The sequence below is a fragment of the Rousettus aegyptiacus genome, unplaced genomic scaffold (assembly GCF_014176215.1).
Source record: "Rousettus aegyptiacus isolate mRouAeg1 unplaced genomic scaffold, mRouAeg1.p scaffold_m13_p_13, whole genome shotgun sequence".
Classification (NCBI taxonomy): Eukaryota; Metazoa; Chordata; class Mammalia; order Chiroptera; family Pteropodidae; genus Rousettus; species Rousettus aegyptiacus.
Genome location: NW_023416288.1, coordinates 62,855,741 through 62,881,652, shown reverse-complemented (window position 1 = coordinate 62,881,652; position 25,912 = coordinate 62,855,741). Strand labels below are relative to the sequence as shown.

The following is a 25,912-nucleotide window of genomic DNA, read 5'->3' as shown; positions in this document are numbered from 1 at the left end:
TCATGGACAGATAAATTATACTCTGCCAAAAGGCCAAAGCTACTGACAAAGTCAGCCCATTGACTCACTCCTCAAGTAATGGATTGCCATTTCCCTTCTCTTTCCATTTCTCATCTTGAAGCCTTATGCAAAAGCCTCCTTCCTCTTCAAGGGCACTTCTATGCCAGGCAGAGAACACACGTGAGTATGTATTCACTGAAGCTTCCAGTTTTCCTTCCTACCATATTTCCCTGTCTAAGGGGGAAAAGCCAAATGAACTACTTCACCATATAATTTGTGAGACTTTTACGAGCCAATTTGTCCAGAAAAGATTCTTTTAAAGGTAATTAAAGGCAGACCTCTGACCCTGAACAGTACAGTATTTATATCATCTGCAATTTAACAGTGTGGGGGAAGGGGGAGGGCACATGGCTGCCTGTGACCAACTATATTCACTTCCCCCGCTTCTGATATTCAAGTTAAAATCAAATGAACTCTAAGATTAACATAAAAGGTTTAAAATTTCACTTTCTATCCACGAATACAGCAATTAGTGTACAAGAAAGTTGTTCACATTACTTCACATGGCCTGGTAATGTCAATTAAAATTAACCTGATGAATCCAAATGGCCTTAGACATTTCCCTAATGAGAAGCATAGAATTTACCTGTGTTACAATGACAGGTGACAAGTCTTTCAAGTTCTGGATATGGGTTAGTAATGAGTCCCGTAAAGAGGCATGAGAGTCTGTGGGGAGCTCATAAAAAGAGGTCTGAATCTTCATTTTCATGGTCTGGGCAGCAAAATAGCATGATTCCACATCCTGTCGAATCTGTAACAACTGGTCTGAAATCTCCCATGCATGAACCTAAAAGCAGATCAGATAAAAGAGATATTTCTAAATAATTTTAATATCATATAACCTCAATACATACAAACATATTTAGACCTAAGTATAATTTTTAAAAATCTGACAAGCTAAATTACCCATAAATTCAGCTAATACTTCAAATTATATATTTATAGACCCTGTTCAACAAAAATATTACTAAAATATTCTGACTCATTCTAGAAAGTCACAAGAGTTATCAATTAACAATAGAGCTAATCTTGCTGATGAGAGTCAGTAATTGTGTGGAGGGAAGAATACAAAGAAAAATATCCCTAAAGTTATATAACTTTCCAACCCTCATTTATAGGTTGGATGTTTCTTCTCTTTTCCACTTAAATAAGCTCTGCTCACTCTGCAAATTAAGTCTCAGAAACTATTTTAATATATCTATAAATAGAAGAATATATTTCATAGTGGTCTCAATAGGCTTACATTTCAATCTTTAGTTCCTGAATAAAACAGAAGAAAAGCTACCTTACCCCAAGTGAATATTTCACATACTTCGTTATTTTTTGATGTATTTATATTTGGCAAAGTGTTATACATGCTACTAAAATTGTTTTCACAGGAGAAAATAAATGTATTTACAGAAATAATAGAACAAAAGCATAGAATCTGGTCTCTAACTCATCATAGTTATAAAAGGGAATTCCATTTTGAAAAATAACTTTGAGAACAAAATTGTATAGTACACAATAGGCAGTCAATTAACAACTGATAAATTCTAAAGCAATTTGACACCAAACTGCCTCTTCATGGGAGAAAGCTAAAATGGACTGGCAGTGGTGGACTAAAAAAAATTTTCAATCTTAATTTAGGAATAGAGCCAACTGTGAAGAGAGATAACAGATTTACCTACTCAAGTTCTTATGACGATAGAGCACTTCACAAGTAATACATAGTGATTCTTCAAGATATTTCCAAAGATAAACAGGAAGTCAAGGAAACAGGCAGAATAAATGGCCTGTACAAGTTCCCAAAGTAAACTAAAAAAGACCATGAAACTTAAGACAGGTTTATTGACATAAAGTTTAACTTTAAATCAATAAGTTGGTGGAAAATAAGCGGGAAACATTAACTTTTTTCTAGATAAAATGTGTTTTATTACTTTTTTTAGACTTTGTACCCCAGCATGTTGCAAAAAATCTGCCAGCCATATAGTTTTTAGCCATCTATTATTTAATCAGTAACCCAATCATATCTATGATTTAATATGCCATCAAAATATATTTGGCTCACACTGATATTTAAAAAAATAACAGAAATATTCTACAAAATTTTGTAATCTCCATAAATGCTCATAAAAACAGAGCAATTAAAGAGCAAAACCAAAGCACAATGGACATTTAAAACAAAACTAGATGTTATCTAGTTATCTCCAAGAACCCCAAAATATACATGGTTGGGGACAAATCAGTGAAATCTATAAGATCTATATAGTTTCAGCTTCAGTAAAAGCAGAAGCAGAGGGAAACGACCAGGTAGCTAAGGGATATAAGAGCAGAGGAACTCTAAAAGAGCCAACAGGTATTCACTAAAAAGCAAAGAGAGCTAATTAGAGGATAAGATTTCCAAATGGAAGAGGTTTTGGTGAGTAAAAGAGGTGAGTGGAAGAGGTCTCCCTAACCTAAGGTTTAAGGAGATGGAACAAAAAGTCTAGCCTCTATTAACTCTTGAAACTGAAGAGCCAGGACAGGGCTCCAAACTAAGGAGAAAGTGCTGGGAACAGTATGGAAATTACATAGGACAAGTACAATAGACAAAGGAAGAAAAGGAGATGGTAACAAAGCTAGAAATCTTGGAAATAAAACCACTGTATTTGTAAATAAATACCTGAAAACAACAGAAAAGGAAGTTCTCCGAAGTTGGAAATACTATCCTTAACCACATCTCCTAAAAGTTCAGGAAAACTAATTTAATTTCACGAAAAATAAGCAAATGCCATATATATAGCATGGTCGGGGCAGGGGGATGGGACTGGAGATAATGAATAGAATCATATCCCTACAAGAAAAGCAAGCCAGAAAAGGATTTTAAAAACTAGCCTAAAGTCCAAAGGACACAGGAACCAATCTGAAAGAGCTTCCAATGGCCGAAGCTAGAAAACCGGGAATAACGAAATTAATTATGATAGCACTGGAGTATTACTCAAAAATAAACAAATACCCATAAATCCATATTGATGTGAATAACAATTGAATAAATAACATGCAAGAAGTTATATGTAGGATACAAGACATCGTTTTAAAGGAAGAATACTAGTTAATGAATGTAGAAGGAATAGGAGAAATAGAAAATCACCATTAGAACACTACCGTAATAATTATTACAGGCAAGATTAATGTATAAATGATAAAAGTTAAAACTTTAAAGAGAAATATATCAAGGTATACTTATTAGTTACTGTGGTGGTTTTACTTTACGTCCACAAATACTTTGACATTTACCATTTAAGAACTCAGACTGCTCTGCTGGAGAGACAACGTAAAGAGACCAGGCAGTCTCTGGAAAGTCATGGAAAGGAACCCAGCTAAGTCTAGCTTTACAACCATTCCTACCAGAGTGTCAAGCATGTACATGAAGCCATCTCAGAGCCACCACACCGGCACGGAGCCCCGTTTGAATTCATTACCTACAAAGTTATGAGATACAGTGAAATAGTTTTTGTTTTAAGTCACTATGTTCTGAGGCAATCTGTTTCATAGGAGATCATGAGAAAGACAATCGGATAGTATGTGCATCCTGATGAAAGAAGAGGACAGCGCAATGACAAGAGGTTCAAAGCTGGATCAAGCCTCTGGATCCAGCTGGAAATTTGCAAGAAATACAGAGGAAAGTAGAACCGCATCGCAACTATGCAATCAGCAAAATCCCGATTATGAGGAAACTCAACACATCGAATGGCCCAGATTTCTCAATAGATAAATAATCCACAGAGAGAGAAAGAAAGAGAACCTGAAGATTAAGACGCACAAAAGACGTACTTTAAAAATAAAAATAACCAGCAAGACTGAAGTACAATGCGGAAGAATACCTACTTGGGTGATAAAACTATAAAGGGCACAAGAAAGACCTCTGGAGTAGCCAGTAAAGTTCTATTTCTTGACGTGGGTGGTGGGCATAAGGGTACCTATATACAGTATCCACCAATTTATACATTTGTTTTGTGTGATGTTCTATATCTGTTTAAAAACAAAATAGAACAAAACAAACAACCCCTCAGTATTACCTATTACATTGAACTAGTATGAAGTCTTTCCCAAGTGAAATAAGGATACCTAATTTTGCCACTACTATTCAACATAGTCCTGGGAGTTCTAGCCAGACCAATTAGGCAAGAAAAAGAAATAAAAGGCATCAAAATTGGACAGGAAGAGGTAAAATGATGTCTGCTCACATATGATACAATCATTTGTAGAAAACCCTAAAGATGCCCCCCAAACCTCTTACAACTAAATAAATGAATTCAGCAAAGCTGCAAAATACAAAATCAACACCCCGAAATCACTTTTTATACACTAACAATGAAGATTCTTAAAAGGAAATTAAGAAAACAATTACATTTATAATAGCATCAAAAAGAACAAAATAGGAATAAAGCGAGAAGGCAAAAAGACTATACTGTACTGAAAACTACAAGACAATACTGAAAGGAATTAAAGACACCAATAAATGGAAAGACATCCTGTGTTCAAGGACTGTCAACACTACCCAAAGTGATCTACAGAGTCAATGCAACCCCTATCAAAATCCCAATGTTTTTTGCAGAAACAGAAAAATCCATCAGAAAATCCACATGGAATTTCAAGGAACCCAGAATAGCTAAAACAATGTTGAAAAAGAAGAACAAAGCTGGGAGTTCACAAAGTTGGAGGTCTCACATTCTCAATTTCAAAATTTATTACAACCACGCATTGCATTAGCACAAGTTCCTCTTCACCTCTTACTTTGGGGCTCCTGCCTCACCTCTCCTCGAAATGGACCCCAGCTGCTCCTGCCCCACTGGTGGCTCCTGCACCTGCGCTGACTCCTGCAAATGCAAAGACTGCAGATGCACCTCCGGCAAGAAGAGCTGCTGCTGCCCGTGGGCTGTGGCCAGTGTGCCTAGGGCTGTGTCTGCAAAGCAGCAGCTGCTGTGCGTGATGTCAGGGAGAGGCTGATCCCAGATGTAAACAAAGCAACATATTCAAACCTGCATTTTTTAATCTTTTCATAAACTCTGACCCAATTTCTGTATTTCTTTTTGAATAATACATTTGAATGACAATAAACTTATCTAGACTCAAAAAAAAAAGAAAGAAAGAAAAGAAAAAATGTATTATAACACCGCAGTAATCAAAATAGTATGGTTCAGGCATAATGACAGATACACAGACAAATGACAGAGTCTCTCAAATGTAGTCAAATATCTTTGACAAGGGTGCCAAAACTACACAATGAGGAAAGGAAAAGTCTCTTTAACAAATAGTGTTGGGAAAACTGCATAGCCATATGCAAAAGAAAGAGGTTTGATCAAATAACAAAAATTAACTCAAAATGGATTAAAGACCTAAATGTAAAAACTGAAACTAACTCCCAGAAGAAAACATGACGGGGGGAGGGTTTCACAACATTAAATATGATTGAATAGATATGACACCAAAAGCACAAGAAATAAAAGCAATAATAGACAAATGAGACTACAGCAAACTTTAAAACATCTGCCCAGAGAAGGAAACAATCAACAGTGTAAAAAAGCAACCTACAGAATGGGAGAAAATATTTGAAAACTCTCTGATAAGGGTTTAATATTGGGAATTTATTAAAAAACTCCTACAACTCAACAAAACCCAAATTATGCAAAAGACCTAAAAAGACATTTCTCTAAAGATGATATAAAAATGGCCAATAAGCATATGAAAAGATGCTTAACACGTCACTATCAGGAAAATGCAAATCAAAACCACAATTAGATATCACTTCGCACCTGTTATGATGGCCACTATCAAAAACAAACAAACAAACATGTATTAGTGAGGAGATATGATGAGATATCGGAACACTTGTGCACTGTTGGTGGGAATGTAAACAGTGCAGCCACTATGTAAAACAGTATGGAGGTTCCTTGAAATATTATAAACAGAACTACCATATGATCCAGCAATTCCACTTCTGGGTATACAACCAAAATAATTGAAAATAAGATCTTGAAAAGATATTTGCACACCCATGTTCATTGCAGCATTATTCACAATAACATTGAAAACAACTCAGATATTCACTGACAGATGAACAAAACATGGTATATAGATACATTATTCATACCATGACATGTTACAACATGGATAAACCTTGAAGACATACATTATGCTAAGTGAAATAAGTCAGACACAGAAGGACAAGTATTTATGATTACATTTAAATGAGTTACCTAGAATAGTCAAATTAATAGAAACGAAGTTAGAATTTTGGTTGCCAGAAGTTCAGGGGAGGGAATAATGGGGAGTTACTGTTTAATGGGTACAGAGTTTCAGTTGGAGAAGATGAAAAAGTTCTGGAGATGGCCTGTGGTGATACAGTGGTACAGCAATGTGTATGTACTTGTCACTGAATTATGCACTTTAGAATGGTAAATTTTAGGTTATGTATATTTTACCAAGAGAAAGACAAACATATTTAAGAATCTGTTCAACCCCTTTTTAGATTAAAAGGATCTCATCCTATCATAAAGATATGCTTGAAGCAAAAGATATCACCTCAGGAAAAAAATCTCTTCAACTTTTCACAAACGGTATACCCAGTATTAAACAAAAGCAAGACTAAATGATAATAAAAAAGGGAAGGGGGAGATAACAAGAAATAATTTATCTAGGTAATGGAATTATTAAATGAGAATTAAAATAATTGGGATGTCTTAACTGAAGTGATAAATGTAACATCACCAATAATAGGACAAACATTTTGTGTGACTTCTAATGTGATTCACTGAAAACGACAAATCAGCCATATAGTACTCTTCCAAAAACTTTAACCTGAATGCAATCATAGGAAAACAACTAGACAAATCTAAACAGTGGGGCATATTAAATACAAGGACAAATAGGCCTGGATTTGTTTTTTAACATCACTATCATAAAAGAAAAAACACCCCAGAACTGAAGAGACATAAAAACTACAAGAAATACATTATCTTTTACTTGATCCAGGATTAGGAAAAATAATTTTTTTTAAAAGCCAGAAATCTGTAACTGCAACAATTGATAAACTTGAAATATAGACTGTGTATTAGATAATCCTACTATGTCAATGTTAAATTTCTTGAGAGTGACAATGGTTTTAGTTTAGAAAAATGTCCTTGTTATAAGATATGTGTCAAAATGTTTTAGCGGTACAGCATTATGAAGTCTGCACTTTAATTCCAAAAGGCTAAAAAAATATACAGAGAACAAACAGGGCCAGAGACTATTAAAATAAAAAAAAGCAATTGGGGCACTGTCAAACTGAGAAGAGTATATCAATGTTCACTGTACAATTCTTTCAAGTTATGAATTTTTCAAAGTGAACAGTTGGGAAAAAGTAACTGATTAATATACTTAATGAATTAGGAGACATTTTGGAGACTTTCCATGAAGAAATAGAATCTATAAAAAAGAATCAAATGAAAATCTAGAACTGAAAATATAGTAGTTTAAATTAAGAACCTAATGGAAGAGTTAAACAGAAAATAAGACAACTGAAGAAAGGATTACCAGAATAGAAAAGAGGCCAACAGAAAATAACAACACCGAAGCACAAATTCAAAAAAGGACAGACAGTAAAGATGGGAAGAATCCATAGTGAAAAAGTCTAACATACATATAACTGAAATACCACAAGGAACAGAAAAAAATGGGGCAGAAGCACTAAAAATAATGGCTGAGAAATTTACAAACTTATAAAAGACAGCAAGCTACAAATTTAAGAAGTTCTAGAAACCCTTTGGGCAGAAAAACCACACCTAGGAATATCATAACAAGATTATTAAAAAAAAAAAGAGAGAGAGAGGGAAAAAGAAATGGCGTGGATGGTGGGATCTCTATTCATCCCTCTGGCAACCAGACTGGGGTTGTGACGGAAACAAAGGGCAGCAGTGGGAAGAAGTTGCCTGGGATCTAGATGAACAAACCATACAGCTAGAGAGAAATACAGGAAGTCACCCTGCAGCACTGGAGGGTGGGACCGGACGAGGACCTGGGGCTGAGTGGGACGGAGGCTGCAGAGACTGTGTCTGCGGCAGACGCCTTTTAAAGGGGCTACGTCCACAAGTGGATTTTCGAGGTGATGGACCTGCTCACTCTGAGCACCAGTGCTGATTTGGCTGCACACTGGGTGCACCAGGGACTTACAGGGAGATGTTGGATTAAAGGCCGAGGTGAGACTCCTCTGTACAGAAGTGCCAGCAGTATACATTGTTCCCTGTTGAGCCCTCCCCCATACCAGTGCACGAGACACAGCACCACCATAGCCATGACATCAAACTGGATGACAGAGGTCACTCTGCCCAGAGGATTCACTGAAACCCCACCTTCCCCAACTTGCGGCCCCACCGAAGCCACATACAGGTGTATCCTCAGTGAGTCAGGTGCTCCTCGCTGAGCAGCGCCTCACACTGGAGGCAGCTGGCCTCAGTTTCTGGTGTGGCCTTTTGAGGCAACTATAAGCACAGCATTTGTGAATTGCTTGCTGAATCTTAACAGGTGGCCCTGGAGGGGTAGAGGCTTGGACTAGGTTTGGCCTGCAACTGAACCCCTCTCAGGACTGTGACACTGGATACCTACTTCACAAATCCACACTAATAAGACCAGGAGACTTAGGAGTTTCGCTTAGTATACAGAAACAGACACCAAAAGGCAGCCACAATAGGAAGACAAAGAAGCAGAAACCATATGAAAGAAAAGAACAGAGAACCAGATATAATGAAGTCAAGTAATCTAACAGATGCAGAGTTCAAAACACTGCTTATAAAGATGCTGAATGAACTTCTGGGAAGTATAGAGAACTTCAATAAAGAGATAAAAAAAAAACATAAAAATGGAAATTATAAAAAGGAACCAGTCTGAAATAAAGAACACATTATCTTAGATGAGAAGTACATTAAACAAAGGAATAAACAAAGTGAATAAAGAAAAGGATCAAATGCCCCCTATCTAGAGGACAGGAAAACCAAGGACACGCAATCAGAACAGCAAGAGATAAGATGCCAAGACTATAAAAATAATTTGAGGAGAATATGGGACTCTATTAAGAGTCCAAATATCCGTCTGATCAGCATAACAGAAGGAAATCAAGATGCTGAACAGCTGTTTTTAGAAATAATGATGGAAAACTTCCCTAACCTAATGAAGGAAATGGACATACAACCCCAGGAAGCTCAGAGAATTCCCCAAACCAGAGATCCAAAGAGGCCCACACCAAGACCCATGATAATTAAAATGCCAAAGTTTAAATACAAAGAAAGAATATTAAAAGCAGCAAGAGAAAAACTGATAGTTACTTAAAAGGGAACACCCATAAGACTGGCAGCTGATTTCTCAAAAGAAACTATGCAGGACAGAAGGGCCTGGCACAAAATACTTGACAGATGAAGACCCCAGGATCTATAACCAAGGATACTTTATCCAGTCTACGGCCATACCACCCTGAACAAGCCCGATCTTGTCTGATTTTGGAAGCTAAGCAGGGTTGGGTCTGATTGGTACTTGGATGGGAGATCACCTAGGAAGACCAGGTGCTATAGGCTTAAAAAATAAAAAATAAGGGATTGTAAGCTAACAAGGTCCTCGCAATCTGTGAGGTTAGCCAAGGGTTGCCTAAGGATACTTTATCCAGCAAAGCTATCATTTAGAGTTGAAGGACAGATAAAGAGCTTCCCAGAGAAAAATAAGCTAAAGGAATTTGTCATCGCCAAGCCAGTATTACAGGAAATGTTGGGGGGACTTCTTTAAGAAGAAAAGTTACAAAAGACTCACTTCAGATTAAAAGACACACACAGACTAAAAGGAAGGGGATGGAAAAAGATATTGCTTTGATGGACCTAGAGGTATTTAAGTCAGACAGAAATATAAACACTATATGATTTCACTTATATATGGAATTTAAGGAGCAAAATGAACAAACTAATCAAAAACAGACTCACAAATATATTGGACAATTTGGTGAAGGAAGAGGGGAGGAGGGTTTGGGGGAATGAGGGAATGGGGTGAAGGGTTCAAGAAGTACAAATTAGTAGCTGGTGGACAGTCACAGGGATGGGGAGCACAGCAGAGGGAATGCAGTTAGCATTAATACGTTGGCTAGGTGGAGGGTTAGGGGAGGGAGGGAGCAATTGGGGGGATCGTTTTATGAACTATATAGATATCTAACCAATGTACTGTATACTTGAAACTAATTAAAATAAATAATAATAAAAAAAGAACTGCCAAAAAAAAAAGGAAAATCTTAACAACCAGGGCGAAAAAAGATGTATCATCTTTAAAGGAACAACAATTAGACTGGTAGCTGACTTGTTAACAAAAAAAAAAGGGAACCAAGCATCTTCAAAGTACTGAAAGAAAATAACTGCCAATCGGTTATTTTAACCCAGCAAAACTTTCTTCCAAAATGCAACAAAACTAAGACATTTTAAGACCAAAAAGGAAAAAAAAATAAAAGAGGAAAAAGTTCACTAACAACAAACCCACAAAGAAGGATGTCCTTTATGAGGAAAGAAAATAATTCTGGATGGAAACATAAAAATCATGGAAAGGCTAAGTATGAAAGTAAATCTCTTATGAACACTGCACTGTATAAAACAGTATCTTGTGAGGTTTAAAATATATGAATGAAACTACCTGAGAAGAGTTGTACATCCACCTAAGATGTAGAAAGTTGGAAAGAACAAGTTAACAAAATCAAATATATCATGCTGCTTTCAAGGTAACAATAAGGAAGCTACAAAATAACTTTTTTTAAATGCATCAGAAAGTGGAGGTCCCAGGGCATCCAAGTGGACTGAAATCTCATCTGTGGCAGAACAAAGGAAGAAAAGATGCAAGACACAAGACAACCAGGTAATAAAAATTCAGCTAGAATGGTAACAACTTTATAAAGACTAATTGTGGACTAGCATGAGCATATAAAACCCCTGGGACTCAGACACAAGAGGACTTCACGACCACTTCCCAATCAGGCTCTTTTCCACAGACCTCAACCAGATACTTGGGGGGGGGGGGGGGGACTGGGGGTGGGACGGGAGACTAGAGAAAACCTCCTTTGGTGGTGGTTCACTCCTGGAGAGGATCACCCTGGGCTGCAGGAAAGGTGCAAAAAAGCTGACTGTACCCTTCCTTTCTTGTGCTGAACAAAACTGTGTGGGAGGGGCAGCAAATCATGTTATCCCCAAGGCACAGGTTAAGACCCACTGCTGTTGTAGTAAAGGTACAAGAAAAATCTGTTTCCCTACACAGTGGTCCCCCTGCCAACCTTCTGGGCACCCAGGACCAGTACCCGATGACCCAAGGTGGAGCCTAAGCGGTGATGCTAGTGCTGGAGAGCGGCTCCAAATACAGATGAAGCTTGTCCCACTCCCTGCCCCCTCACACTCACTTCCTGCTGTGCCGTGCGGCCTGGTTACTAACAGACCATGCAGATACTGGTCTGTGGCCTGGAACTCCTGCTCTACAGGATAGGGCATAAAACAGTCTTGAGCCCATGCTACTATACCAATGTTATCAGAGCTCTATCACTGAGGAAAGGGCAAAAAAAAATTTATCCTGTACAAGACCTGCCTGATGCAAGGTAGAACGTGAATGCTGGAGAGGAGGACAGGATCACTCAGAAAGCTCCACCAGTGAGAACAGTGGACGATGGAACCGCTGAGGACGATGGCAGACCAGGGCAACAGAGAACATTCCTGCCCCCACGCTCTCACGCTAACAAATAATCAAACATACTAAACGCATCATACTCAAACTCCTGAAAGCTAGAAATCAGGAGAAAATATTGGACACAGGAATTCTTTTACATTACTACCTACGTATCCTTGACTTGTAACAGTTCAATTTTACAACTTTCTGTTGTAATTACTTGGACCTCTGTTCATCTTTTCTAATAAACTGTAAATTCTTCAAAAATAAAGAACCTCAATTATCTCTGCGGCTCAAAGTCTTTGGCTATAAGAGGTACTTAAAGTATATATTTTAAAAAATGAAATAAAAAATATAGTATATATTATTAAATATAAAGCAAAATGACAAGATACCATATCTCCTAAGTCTGTGTGTTCCCAAACATGAAGCCCATCTTTTTACTAGGTAGTTCAGATACTTAATGAACTGGGAGTCAGCTTTAAGACTAGAATCTAAAATGTTTAGAGAAAGGGCAACAGAGAACAAGCAAATCAGTTCTCTACAGATAAAGAAAACAAGTCCCTGAGAAGATGAGACAATTTTCATTCAGAATCCTCATTTGTACAACTTAATTTGCCTTACACAGATGGAGCCTTTTTTGGTTTTGTTTTAAATACATTTTATTTTAGCAATGAGAAGCTCAATATTTTCCTAGCTAAAATCTGAAGATTTAAAAATTTCAGAAAAATTTCAGCGAAGGGGAGTCTTTTCTGGAACGAACTTACTTGAAAACATTACCATGTGGGGACAGAAAGAAATCTATGGGAGGTGAACACATAGTGTAAATATATATATGCCTTACTGTTAAAATGCATAGCTGAAACTTAGTGGATTTCATTAACCAATGTCACCATTAAAAAAAAAAATACCAGTATTTCTGAAAAAGAAAAAAACAAACAAACAAACCAGCACTTAGCTGGAGGCAAGTAAACCAAAAATAAAACTTGCACCCTCTAAAGCCTATTATTATGTGGTGTGTGTGTGTTTTTTTAACTAAATGAAAATATAGGTGGCTACTATATTAATTTCCTTGGACAATTCTATGAAGAATGGGACTTAGAAAAATCCCAAATTGCTTCTTGTGCAAAAGTAACAAGTAGGACTAAAGTGAAAGAGATGTCTTCTCACTCCAAGGGATCTATTTGTCTTGATGCTGCCTCACCCACTGGTCAAATGTGCCTCTTTTCAAATATTTCTATTTTACAATAATAACAAAAGATCGAAATGACGCTAAAGAAACTTGGCAAACTTGAATATCACACAAGCTACTAAGTAAACTATCAATGAAAAATTACTCGGGATGATACTGTCAGTACTATACGTTACAGGGTCACGAATTATGACTGTAGCTTGAATTCCAGAAAGGTTTAAAAACTGTTGGCATCCCAAACCAAGTTATTTTGTTTTGGTCACTGAATCATAATGAAAATACAACCAAATCCTGATACTCTAGGCACTACAGTATAGTGCTCACTTTTTCTCCCCTCTGCTAAGATGCAGGAAAAAAGGAAGAGAAGGAAGAAAAGGGGGTCTTTACAAGGAGAGAATAAAGCACTTAAACTTCATAGGACTTTCTAGCCTCAGATGCCAGGTGCTACCCACTGAAATCCAGGCTTGGACTAAGCTCCACATTTCTGAAAGGACCATCTCAACCGAAGCCTGGGGCTCAGTCAGCAGGAGGAAGCTGCAGCTCCCACTAACAGCACATTTCAAAGAGGCTGCAACAAGAGAACATTTTCCATTTAAGCATCTAATTCCAATCTCCCATTTCACAAAGCAGTAGCAGAACAGGCCTTTATATCAATGTGATGAATATGAAGCAGGCTATGGCCCAGCGATCCTTTCACTAACATACTCTAAGTCTTTCATTATACTTCACAGCAGATCCTAAAAGTACTCGCCCCTTTTTTTCCTTTTATGGTGTATTGTTGCTCCAAGACTCACTTCTACACCCAGTTAAAAGTGCCGAATCAACCAAAATCCCTGAGCAGGCCCTCAACAATGCAAGCACACACCCAAATAGGAGCTCCTAACAATTCATTAATTGCCAAGAATTAGAAGCAGATTAGGGTTGCTAGTTAATCCTACACAAAAACTCCTCAAATTAAGCAGAATTACTTAATACTTAACAGAGAACAGAAGAGCTCTGGAAAACAGAAAATGAAGTTCTCAAAACACAAATATTTCAATAAGATTTGAAAAGTAACATTAAGTGTCAGGTTGCTGTACTTTTCTAAGCAATATATTTATTACTTTCAAATATTTACAGTATATTTTAGGAAGGGAAACTAGGTCAGAGTACAGAGTGAAAAGAAAACACTATCAGTAAAACAACACACTGTTTTAGATTATGCCCTGTAACAATGTGGTATAAATCTAGAAAACCCAAATTTCTCAAATCAAGAGAAAAAAAATCATTTGCTTAAGACAGGTAAATAACAATTTACCTGAAATAGAGTGATTTTTTAAAAACTGGTCAACTATCATCAGTTTCTGTATCTAATCCTTTATAAAAATTTTACAAATTGCTAGATCTGTCACAATTTACTTTCTCATGGTTCCTTTATAGATACCAGGAAGAGAAAATGGCTTGAAGTGATACTAAGAAAAATATAAGCTATGGAGCTCATAAGATAACCATCGGTGCCTAAAAATGATATTTTCTAAATAACTTGTTTTGCAAGATGGCCTGAAATACAGAAATCATGATGAAATAAAACTTAGCTAATACCTTTGAGACAGGAGGGCAACTTCCTACTGTTGAGTTAATCAGAAAGGCAACAGCAATTTCCACATAAAGATTATGGTCATGTAAGGCTTCCAATAGCTTCCTATTACTCAAACAACCCCACAGTCTCAACCTCTAGGGCCCCTAGAACAGACTTCCAGAGATTTTTATTCCCAACAGACCCTATCGCAGCTGTAGCTACAAAAGAAGTTAAAGACAGATCTTCGTCCCTCAACATCCCTTTAAGAATAAGGGAATAAAATCTCTGAGGGGGGAATAATATAGGAAAGAGGCATGAGAACTACATGAATTAACTAAATATTAAAGCAAGTGGAATTCAGGCCTGCTACTTGCCAACACTCAGACCCTGGTTGATCAGCCAGACCGTGGGGGAACCTACAGAACAAAGGAAGATTTCTGCGGAGATTACTAACAACTATTTACCCATGCGACAAAAGAAAAACAGAAAAACAAAGACTTAAAGCTGTACCTTACAAAAGTTAAAGATAAACCCAACTATTCGTTCCATTCTTTACTCCTATTTATTATCAGTAATTTTTCATAGAAACTAAGAAACAGATATAAACCCAATTCGCCAAACACTCAGGGTCTCATTCTCTGACTGAGAGGATGAGAGGAGACCATGCTCTGTCTATGGAGTGTTATTCCTTCTCTAATAAACTTTTTTTTTTTGTCTTTAACTCTGGCTCACTCTCGCATTCTTGAAAGAAACCAAGGACCTTCTCTCAACGGCACAGGACTTAAGTCTGCATTGGCGAGGGAGAGGGGAGAATGGACGGGGTTCGCCCCATCCTGCATCTCCTTTACCACAGCAGTAATGAGGAAACAACTCCCATCTCCAAAAGCAGAGTGTAAACAAACAAAAACATAAAGCCACTAGCAAGCTCCAAGACCAACAGACTATCCCTATATGTGTAAAACTTTTCTGGAAACAAAAAAGCTCATTTATAGAGACAAGTTCAGCCAACTTGTATTTTCACAACCATCTTCATCATAATTGAAAAATTAAAAGGGAGTTATTTCCCTGATGAGAGGTAAGAGATTCCTGGCTAAAAATAATTCTTTAAAACACCAGAAGCTATTGAAATAAATACTCAAACACTCAATACAACTTTGGAAGACTATAGTGCCCATATGATTGTTCTAACAAACTCGATGAAAGAAATTAATAGACCAAACGACAGCATTGCCCACTGTGGTCTCCTCAGTTTCTGATGAAATGTGTTTCTGAGACAAGCGTTTTCAAACAATCCTATGCTGTAATGACCTTTGGCAAATGAATTTTGACTCAAATTGGTAGCCGCTGGTTACACATAATGGTACTGAGAAATCTTGCCAAAATTTTTTCATGACAAGTATAAAGAATTTCTATCCAAATTTAAAACTCTCAGTCATCTATGTATGTAAATATTAACCTGAAGAATGGTCCTAAAAAAGACAAATTTGGGTCCATAAAATCCACTTGGGTAGAAAGTGACTGAAGCATTCATCCCTTAATAATAGCCTCCCTGTGGGCCTTACTTATTCCACCAGGCAGCCCTGCTTTAAAAGTAGAAAAAGCTAAGTTTGAAACCATTTCATTTGAAGCAAATGGGTAACCCATGTGAGGACTTCCTGAAAGCCAAAAATATAGAAAATGTATTTCCTTTAATCACTGGTCTCCATTCCTGCCTATCTGGGCAATTTATAACAATTCATATAAACCAGAAGAATGAGGATATTATCAGACCTATTCAGCATGTTAAAACCAAGCCGAAGATTCAAGTTTTTCAATCTTATAAAAATGTGAGGTGTCTAGCTTAAAGTACTGTAAAAATACACTGACGAGTTAGAAAACTCTTCATGTAAAATCTCTTTATGTAAAAACGTATATTTTCAAGTCCAGTTTCAACTATATACATCTTTCTGTTTTGGGTCTGTTTAAACGGAATTACATTATGGCTGAGACAGAAAATATAACAAGGAAATAATAAATACAGAGAAAAACTGAAAAGAATTGTGCTATGGGCTTGAGAAAAAAATGAGTAAAAACTATAATGTTAGTTTGTTATCAAAAGAAATAAAATTCATGTTTTATAGTATTTTCATTTTGGGAACTCTACCAGAAAGAGGAAAATTAAATCAGTATTTTTAAAAGGTTCTGCATATTAAACACTACAAAATTACCACCTAAGGCTTCACGTGTACAGCAGTAAAACACTCTCTGGTAATATTTCTGTACCAGGGTACAAGCTAGAGAAATATAGGAGAAGTATCTAAGCAATCTCAACTTCCCATGAATTAAATTTGTTTTTTAAGTTCAACAGAGCTTAAAATTCTATAAAATCTGGAAAACAGTATGGCAATTTCTCAAAAAAACAAACACACACACACAGAATTACCATATGATCCAGCAATTCCCCTTCTGGATATATACTCAAAATAAAGGAAAGCAGGGATCGTTATTTTTACACCCATGTTCATAGTATTATTTATAATAGCCAAAATATGAAAGTGACCCATGTGTTCATTAACAGATGAATGGATAAACAAAATGTGGCACATACATTATTATTCAGCATTATAAAAGGGTGTAATTCTGACACGAGATACACATGAATGAACCTTGAGGATATTATGCTAAGTGAAATAAGCCAGTCACACAAACACACACAAAAACAAATACTGTATGATTCCACTTAAATGAGGTACCTACTCAATTTCAGAAATACAGAAAGCAGAATGGCAATTCCTAGGGGCTAGAGGTATGGAGAAATGGGGAGTTAACTGTGTTTAAAGGGTACAGAGTCTCCGTTTTAGAAGATGAAAGAAGTCTGGAGATAGCGATGGTTGCACAACATGAATGTACTTTAAAGCCCCTGAAATGTACATTTAAAAATGGTTAAAATAATAAATTACGTTTTACCACAATTTTTTTAAAAAAATAAAATTCTCACACATGCTACGAGACGAATGAACCTTGAAAATATTATGCTAAGTGAAATAAGCCAGATACAAAAGGGCAAATATTGTATAACTGATTCTACTTATATAAGGTGCCTAGAGGACACAAATTCATAGACAAAAAGTAGAATAGGCATTGCAGGGGCTGGAGAAAGGAGGAAATGGAGAATTATTAACAGATACAGAGTTTCAGTTTGGGGAGATGAAAAAAGTTTTAGATGGGGTGGTGGTGACAGCTGCACATATACTTAATGTCATTGAACTGTACACCTAAAAATGGTTAAAATGGTAAATTTTGCTATTAATATTTTACCACAAAAATCTATTAAATATATTTTCTATTGCCCTCATAAACATCAGTGCAATCAACAGAAAGTAACGCTGAAGAAATATCTGGAAGGCTTTGGAAGAAAATTGTGTTATAATTAGAAAATGGAGCAGTGTCTTGATAATTTCATATCCTGAATCAAATCATCTACTCTGGTCCAAGTCCTGGGAAGACATGAAATAAACTAATCTATATATGGATAAATGCCGCCAGATAACATACTAACATGTCAACAGAAATACCGTCACAAATTCTCATTCACAAGCTCCAATGCACCAATGACATAAAATGCCTATATTTACTCTATCCACAGCCTGATTTTAACTTTTATTTAATTTTAATTAATTTGAATTTAAATAGCCACAAGAGCCAGCTGGCTAATGGCTAGCTATCATATTAGATGACACAGCCAGACTGGTAAACTCTTTGGGAAAAAGGTCTTTGGTTTTTATCATTTACTTACATACTCGTAGTTTCTAGCAATGTAAGACATATAGCACAGTTGACTGTTTGAACAACATGGGGTTGAACTGTCTACTTATACATGGGTTTCTGTTCAGTAAATACTATAAATATATTTTCCTTATTTTATTTTCTCTAGCTTATTTTATTGTAAGAATATAGTATGTAACACATACAACACACAAAATACGTGTTAATCGACTGTTACTGGTAAGACTTCCAGTCAACAGTAGGCTATTTGTAGTTAAGCTTTTGGGGAGTCAAAAATTACATGTGGATTTCCAAATGCAATGGGTCAGGGCCCCTAAACCCCTGAATTGTTCAAGGGTCAACTGTATTCCTATGTTCAATGAACTGATCCATGTAAGTTGTTTAGGAATGTTTTCTGTTTTATAGAAGGCTTTCCTTTCAAAAGTATGTTATGTTTTAAGGATCACTTGACTGGAGAATGAAAGAATAAGCATTAAAAAAAAAAGCCTATATTTTCAAATAAATCAAACCAATGACTGCAATTGCTAGAGAAAGAAAAGACCCTACCTTTTAAAACTAGGCTAAAAAATCAAATTCCAAAAAGGAAAATGACTAGGAAAGAAGTTTAAATCTGATACTCCATGACCCATGACGTTCTGGATATTTAGAAGAAAATTCCCAAGGATATGTGATAAATCAAATGTGACAATGCCAACTTAGTCCATCAAAGCATGATTTGATGTTATTTGATTTACATTTTTCATGTTTACCATTCCTTTTCAGTTTCCAGATTGAACTATAGAATGTTTGAAGTAAACTCTAATTTGGATTCTGTTAAAGTAGTCTCCTCTTTATACTGTAAGTTAGAAACTCAGAAAAAAATAAGTACCATAATTCATTCATCCTATAAAAAGATGGTCTTTCCTTCCATTTCTTTCTACATTATCTATTAATTTTGGTTACTGGAGAGAGACAAAGGAAACTGCTGGGTGTTAGAATAGTCTACTGATAGGCTTCCTTTAAGATCTGTCTGAAAATCATTCCTTTCTCTTAAAACACTTTGAAGATAACAGTAATATCCACCTATCAAATAAAACAAAACCATAGCTATAGGTTGTTTCCAAGAATTTCTGGTGGATAAAAAGTTTAGAATAATTAATACAGATTCTTCAGAAAATGGCTGTTGTATGCAAATATTAGTGAAAGAGAAAAGATGCTAACCCATACTATGGGCTAACTCATATCCAAATTATACTCTTCTATCAAATCTACTGTCACCAGGTCTCTATAACTATACTTAATGACTCTAAGATTAGTAAAGAGCAGGGTGGAGAGTAGAAAGGATAATAGTTTTCAAATGTGTGTTCTTCATTCAAAGTGGTTTTAAAACAAACCAAATTGTTCCTTATCAAATTAAACTGATAATTAAAACAGTATGCTTATTACTATACTAAAACACATTTTCAGTTTAAAATGTCACTTAGTGACTACTTCGAAAAAGCCTTGAGTCAAAAAGTGTTCCTCTCCCTTTCTATACCCAAGTCTTTCAAAGTATAAAATGAGGGCAAATATAAACTTATCTCATAAAGGTTGTTTTTAAAAAAAATTTTAAAAAGATGAAAAGACTGAAAATACCAACACAGGAGGCAGAATAATATTGTTTATTTTCAATTACTCATGCTATGGTAGAGAATAGCCGCAAAAATAAATGAAATTCATAAAGACAAATTTGAGTTATCCAACTGTCCCTTTGAAGGTGCCTACAAGCTGCTATTCATTCAACAAACACTTTTAAGAACCCGTGTCAGGCATCTTGATTGTTTCTTTCTATTTAATAACCATGGTTTATTCCTTCAACTACAGATATCAGATTATACAAACAAAAGGGTCCTACGGTCTACTAAGAGACAAAACAAATTTTCAGAAAGAAAAATAAATAAATAATATAATTAAATAAAGTCCTCTAGGTGTTCAGTGGGGGCAGAAATGACTTTCGGTTGAAAAGAATCAGTTAAGACTTAAAGAAGAAAGTGGAATTTAGGCTGGGTTTTGAAAAGATAAGTTTCTTCATTTCAAGAAAGCATTGGGAAAGAATAACAGTAAAAGCACAGGGGCACGAAAGAGTCAAAGAAATCACAAAATTGGACGAAGGTGGCATTCCCTTCCCCACCTTCCATCCCCCAAAAACATCTGCTTACTATAGGAGATACTATAGCTATTTGAAAGCTAGTGGGAAGGACCCAGTAAAGAGGGAGTCTGAAGATGCCAAGTGAGACATAGGATAACTAAAAGATCAGGGTTCCTGACAATTCAGAAAATGAGATGCAGAGTACCTAGATCAGAGAGAAAGGAGACGCGGTTGGATATACCCATGCTGAAGTTTTACCAAATCAGAGGTGAAGGTTGATGGTATATTTAAGAAAATGACTAGAATGTTACACATTGGAATCCAAACTGGATAAAGTAATGGCATGACTTAATAAAGAAAAAGCAGAGGCCAATCAATGGAATAAGATTTTGACGAAATTTAAAAACAAATGCAGGGACTTATGTTTAACAGGACTGAACTGTTTGAACACATGTTTGCCCTAAGGTCCCTTCCAATAATCCACTAAAATCAAAGTGAAGAGATTTAAAGAAAAAAAAAGCTGGTTTGGGGAGGTGGGGGGGAAGCCACAAGAACAAAGAGAATGGAAACATGATTGATATTAACACAACTGTAGAAACTAGAAAGCTAACAGATGAGAGTTAACTGTTTCAGCAAGTCTGAGAATGCTGAAATAAGCCTGGGGACTAAGAGGGAGGATGTGATGAGAATACCACCAAGGGGCAAATTGATACATCTGTAAAATCCCAGTTAGGCTAAGAAATTACAAATACTAGATACATCTGAAGACAGATGCACAGGAGGAACAGAAAACAAAGTGTATAAGCAGTTAGACGTCTAGATTTTCTCCTTGACTCAGAGTGATGAGGCTGCTATCCTCCTACCATCACAGAAGACTCAGATTTACTTAGGAAAGATTGAAATAGAGGGACTCCGGACTCTTGGACAACACTCAACTAAGGACAGGAGTATCATATAGTGAAAATGGGAGATTAAATTAAAGCCCCCTAGCTCATTTTCCCACCTGCCTCTGGCAGTCTAGTTTATAATACCCAGGCAAAGGACTAGAGGACTTCTCTCAGGGTAAAGTGGTCCAAGAAAAAAAGACTCACAGAAAGACAATGAGAGAGAAGGGGTGAAGGTTCCCTTCTCAACTGCCCATCAAATGAGCGAGTAATCCAAGAAATAGACCATGGGATCCAGGATTCAGTGCATACAACACAAGAAAGAGGTGAAGGGAATTCCCTAGTTAAATAGAGATCTCAGAAGAGTAATGGTGCAGCAGACCTGGAGAATAACCACACTGGATTTGAGCAAGGGGATGGAAGGCTCCCAAGAAAGGTTTTCTTCCACCAGAGAAGGAAATAGATTGCCAGTTTGATCATACGAAGAGGATATTTACTGACAGAAAGTTTGGGATGAATTCCTATAGATATATAGAAAATGAAGCAAATGTAAAAAAGGGAAAAAGTTAATGTTTACAATCAGAAAGTTGCACAAAAAAGGAACCATTACCATGGCATACATGCTACACAGTTCACAATGTGTACCGACTTAACCAAAAATGTGATATAATTATATCAAAAAGAGAGAAGAGGAAATGGAGGAAGCCTAAATCCTCATCTTTCATGAGAAGAAGTCTATACATAATTGCTCTTTTTCATCCTAGGCATTTTTCTTGTAAAATTTCCATTTTAGAACTTTTTAAAAAAGTTTTTAAAAGTTAAAATCTTAAATTTTTAAAAATTAAACTTAATTTTAATAATAATTAAAATTATATAAGGCTTCAAAAAATAAAAATTATTATATGAGGTTACTTGAGATTCTTAGCCAGCAAACTGGTTGAATTAGTGATTTGAGGGCAGAATGTCTGAATTAGCGATTTGAGGAGCTAGGTGACTTTTTAATAATGACAAGATTCAGGGTGTGACTGTGTGACCAGGTGGTTGAGTTAGTAATTTGAGAGGCTGGTGACTTTTTAGTAATGACAAGATGCAAGAAATGACTGTGAACAGGTGCCTCAGAGAAAGAGGTAAAGGAATTAAGGGGCCAAAGTGTTATCTGAGTTGTCAATCCAGATGCTGAAGTTGCCTAAAAACGACATGTGGCTGTTGCTAGATATTTTCCGGGTCCACTTTTCCACCCTCTCTACCATGTTTTCTGCCCCAGAATGCTGAGCTATAAGGGCTCCATCAACAGGTTCCTATGTCCCCTAGTTTCTGGTTGGGTTTGCGCAATAGGGAATCCCAGGAGGAGGTTAGAAGAAGGTCAAGATATTTATTCCTTAAGCTTCCTCCTTGCAAAGTTGCCTCATGCTGGCTGTGTCCCTTAGACAGAAAACTACCGCTCCTCTTAAGATGGCCAACTCCATAGTTTTCTTTAGCGTTCAAGTAACCCATTCTCTATTGTATCTCTTCTAAAGATGTTAACAATCTGGCGACACACATTATCTCTTTAGGAACCACGCCATGCTCACACCTTTATAAATAGTATCTTTATAAAATAAACCCTCCTTTGGCTACACACACTATCCCTTTAGGTACCACATGATACTTGCATCTTTATAAATAGTATCTTTATAAAATAAACCCTCCTTGAATTATCCTATTTCAAGTATGCTATATGTTCCTGTTGGGACACTGATTATAAACAGTGGTGATGGCGATGATGTAAAGTTATAACAAAGAATAGTGAAAAGTAATAAGAGAAAAGTGACTACCGTTTAAATAACAATTACTAATATATTTTGAAGTCAAGTTTCCAAAAACTTTGCTAAGCTCTTTATAGGTATTGACTCATTTAATTATCACAAACGTCCTGTGTGGCAAGCAGAGATTTTTGTCTGGTTCATTTCCATATACCAACGCCTAGGACAGCTGCTGGTACATAGTAAGGACTCAAACACTGATTTAAAATACACATAATAAGCAGGTTTGGTAGGAAGAGCTTTGGTATGGTGTAGAATATTCCCTATTTATTTTTTATTATTTATTATTATTTATGCCTACAGCACCTGGTCTTTCTAGGTGGTCTCCCATCTAAGTACTAACCAGTCCCGACCCTGCTTAGCTTCTGAGATCAGACCTCGGGCTTGTTCAGGGTGGCATGGCAGTAGACCATGGATGGTGGCTCCACTGAGGTGGGAACCCAGGACCTTCTGCGTGTAAAGCAGACATGCTAACCACTACACTATGGAACCATGTCCAAATATCGCCTATTTATACTTTGAAAACTATATGAAAATCAGGAACTTGTCACTGACCTCTCAGATCACAAAAACTAAACATTGAATAAGACCATATGTGAATGATTTTATTGTGTAGCCTACTGAGAAATTTTTATTCCTTTATCTTCCCATAGGTTATCCAGGACTTGGGTTCCCAATTTTTTTTTTAATGTGCTATTCAGAGTTAAAGTTGCAAAATTTTAAATATTATGCACTTGCAACCTAGGAGCTGATTTAAAAGGGCAGAGCACCTTTAAGTACCAGTTATTGAGTTTTAAAAAAGAAATAAAAGGGAGGAGCAAATGTTTTTTAAATGTTTGAGTGTATAAAATGCAAAAATAAGAAAGGTAAAGTCAGCGAAATCAAGTAAGCACACTCATAAAGAAATAAAGCACAGTAAAGATGAGCATGAAAATTAGAGAAGCATAAGACACGTGAATCAAAGAATGCATAAAGAGGTATAAATTGCAATTAAATCCCGTAATGGATACTCACAGTTACGTGGAATTACCAAGGCATCTATGATGCTCATGGAACAGAAAAGACCAGGTTAGAGAACCAAAATGCAGCAAAATGAGAACTGCAAAGATTCTTCTGAAACCAGAATTGATTTTTTTTTTTTTTTTTTACATTACGTTGCACTCCAAAACACGGGGAAAATTTACGTGAATAGGAATCTAGAAACCTGAGAAGTTTCGAGATTAACTCAAACTAGAGTGAAAAATCAGCAAGAACAGTGAGGTGTAAGGCTACGTCTTGGACACAACTTGGACGCAACACTTGAACACCGAAAGAAGACAGATAAAACATCTTTAAGTGGAAGATGGAGAAAGACTGAGATTGAATTTGGTTGAAGGAAGATAAAACGGAATAGCAGGGCCTAAGAAGCAAGTTGCAAGAGTAAAACTTAAAGAGAACCACACATTGATGCCACAACAAAGTATAGGACCTACAAATCAGATTCTACGGGGTGGGGAAAGGGCCAGTTCGCGACAGACCAGCTGCGAGTAGTTTCCGAAAAGCCGCGTAGATGCAGCTTCGCAGCCCCACCCCGCGGCAACAGCTCCTCCCCAAGGAGGACCTCACGAGGCCAACCGCCGGGCTCGGGATCAGGCTCAGACTCAAGCTCAGGCTCGAGCCTAATTCCCACCCCGCCCTTGCTCCGCAGGGCGGAACGGCCTCTCTGGGCCTCTCACCGAACGCTGCAGCTCCCCAAGCCAAAACGAGGCGCGCTCCTTTCCGCTAGGATCTGGGTCGTGGTATAGTGCCTGCACTGCCTGGTACACGAGCTGCAATGTCGGCTTTGCCCCTTCCATGGTGGTGGCGGTGGTGGCAGCAGCGACGGCTCTGGCTCTTCTCCCGAGGCTTCTCCCGTTGCTCCGCCTTCGCGCTTCCTCACTGTGTCGGCCACAGCCGCTCCCGAACTGGCGCCATCTCCTCTTTGGCCGTTACCAGGGCAGAGGAGTTCCCCGTGGAAGTTATCCCCTCGGAAACAGAGGTTAGATCGTATTCAGGTTCCTGGCCTTTTTTCCCATCCTCCCACTAGACTCTAGACTTTTGAAACCAGATTCCGGTGCTCGCCTCTTCACCGGCTGACTTACCCTCAGAAGTCTATTCTCGCACGATACAAACCACGCAGCGTATCTAAACCGCGTTAACCCGGACCGGAAGCGGCTGCACCGATACCTCCTGTACACTTCCGCCCGGTGCAGTGCAAACGGCCTTCTCTGCACGCCTCCTTCTGCCTCCCCGCCCTCTCCCGGAAGTGGCCCTGCAGGGACAGGGACCGGAAAGAAGCAGTAGCATGTGGTTCTCTCGGTTCCTTGCGTCGGCCGGAGCTTTAGGACCGACGTGTGTCACACACCTGAGCTGTTCTCCTCCCTTTGGCAGTGGATCCGAGATCTTTCTTCACCTTCAGACTTCTCCCTTTCCAGAGAATCCTTTCCTACCCCAAAATGCATCAACTCAACCATCAGAGTTCTTCTGTTCTGGCAATCTCAAGATGACTTATGACAGAATTTCTATGCTGACTCTAGTGGAGAAGACAGACACGTAATCAAATAACTGTTATACAAACTTGAAATATGTACCACATTGAAATAAGCCCACAATGCCTAGAATTCCTGTTCAGTCCCTTTCAACAAAGTTCTTGGCCCCAGAAGTGTATTTCTATTCAGGAAACTGAACTCCAGAGTATTTGCATACATCCTTAGGGTCATTCTCACATTGAATTGTATTTTTGTGTATGCCTTTCTTTCTGAATAAAAAAAATCAATGGTCTAACAACTCTCAATTCACTAAAGAAAATAGAAATCTTGAAATCCGTACTACCAAGAAATCTAGGACAAAAGG

General features: G+C 37.3%; 1 protein-coding gene and 1 pseudogene across 2 annotated transcripts in view; one reads left to right on the top strand and one right to left on the bottom strand.

Moving 5' to 3' along the window:
- TNPO3 (transportin 3) overlaps window positions 1–25,246 on the bottom strand; it is a 68,280-nt gene extending 43,034 nt beyond the window's left edge. The window contains exons 1-3 of one of the 2 annotated variants that reach the window (XM_016148670.2): window positions 24,757–24,863; window positions 1,727–1,857; window positions 647–847 (exon numbers count right to left, since the gene is read on the bottom strand). In XM_016148670.2, coding sequence (XP_016004156.1) covers window positions 647–769 — 123 coding nt within the window. In that variant the 5' untranslated portion in view covers window positions 770–847; window positions 1,727–1,857; window positions 24,757–24,863. Of the gene's footprint in view, window positions 1–646; window positions 848–1,726; window positions 1,858–24,756 lie in introns of both variants that reach the window. The other variant, XM_016148669.2, reaches the window with a different exon arrangement.
- LOC118610988 lies at window positions 9,511–9,629 on the top strand (annotated as a pseudogene).
- Window positions 25,247–25,912: the final 666 nt, after the last annotated feature.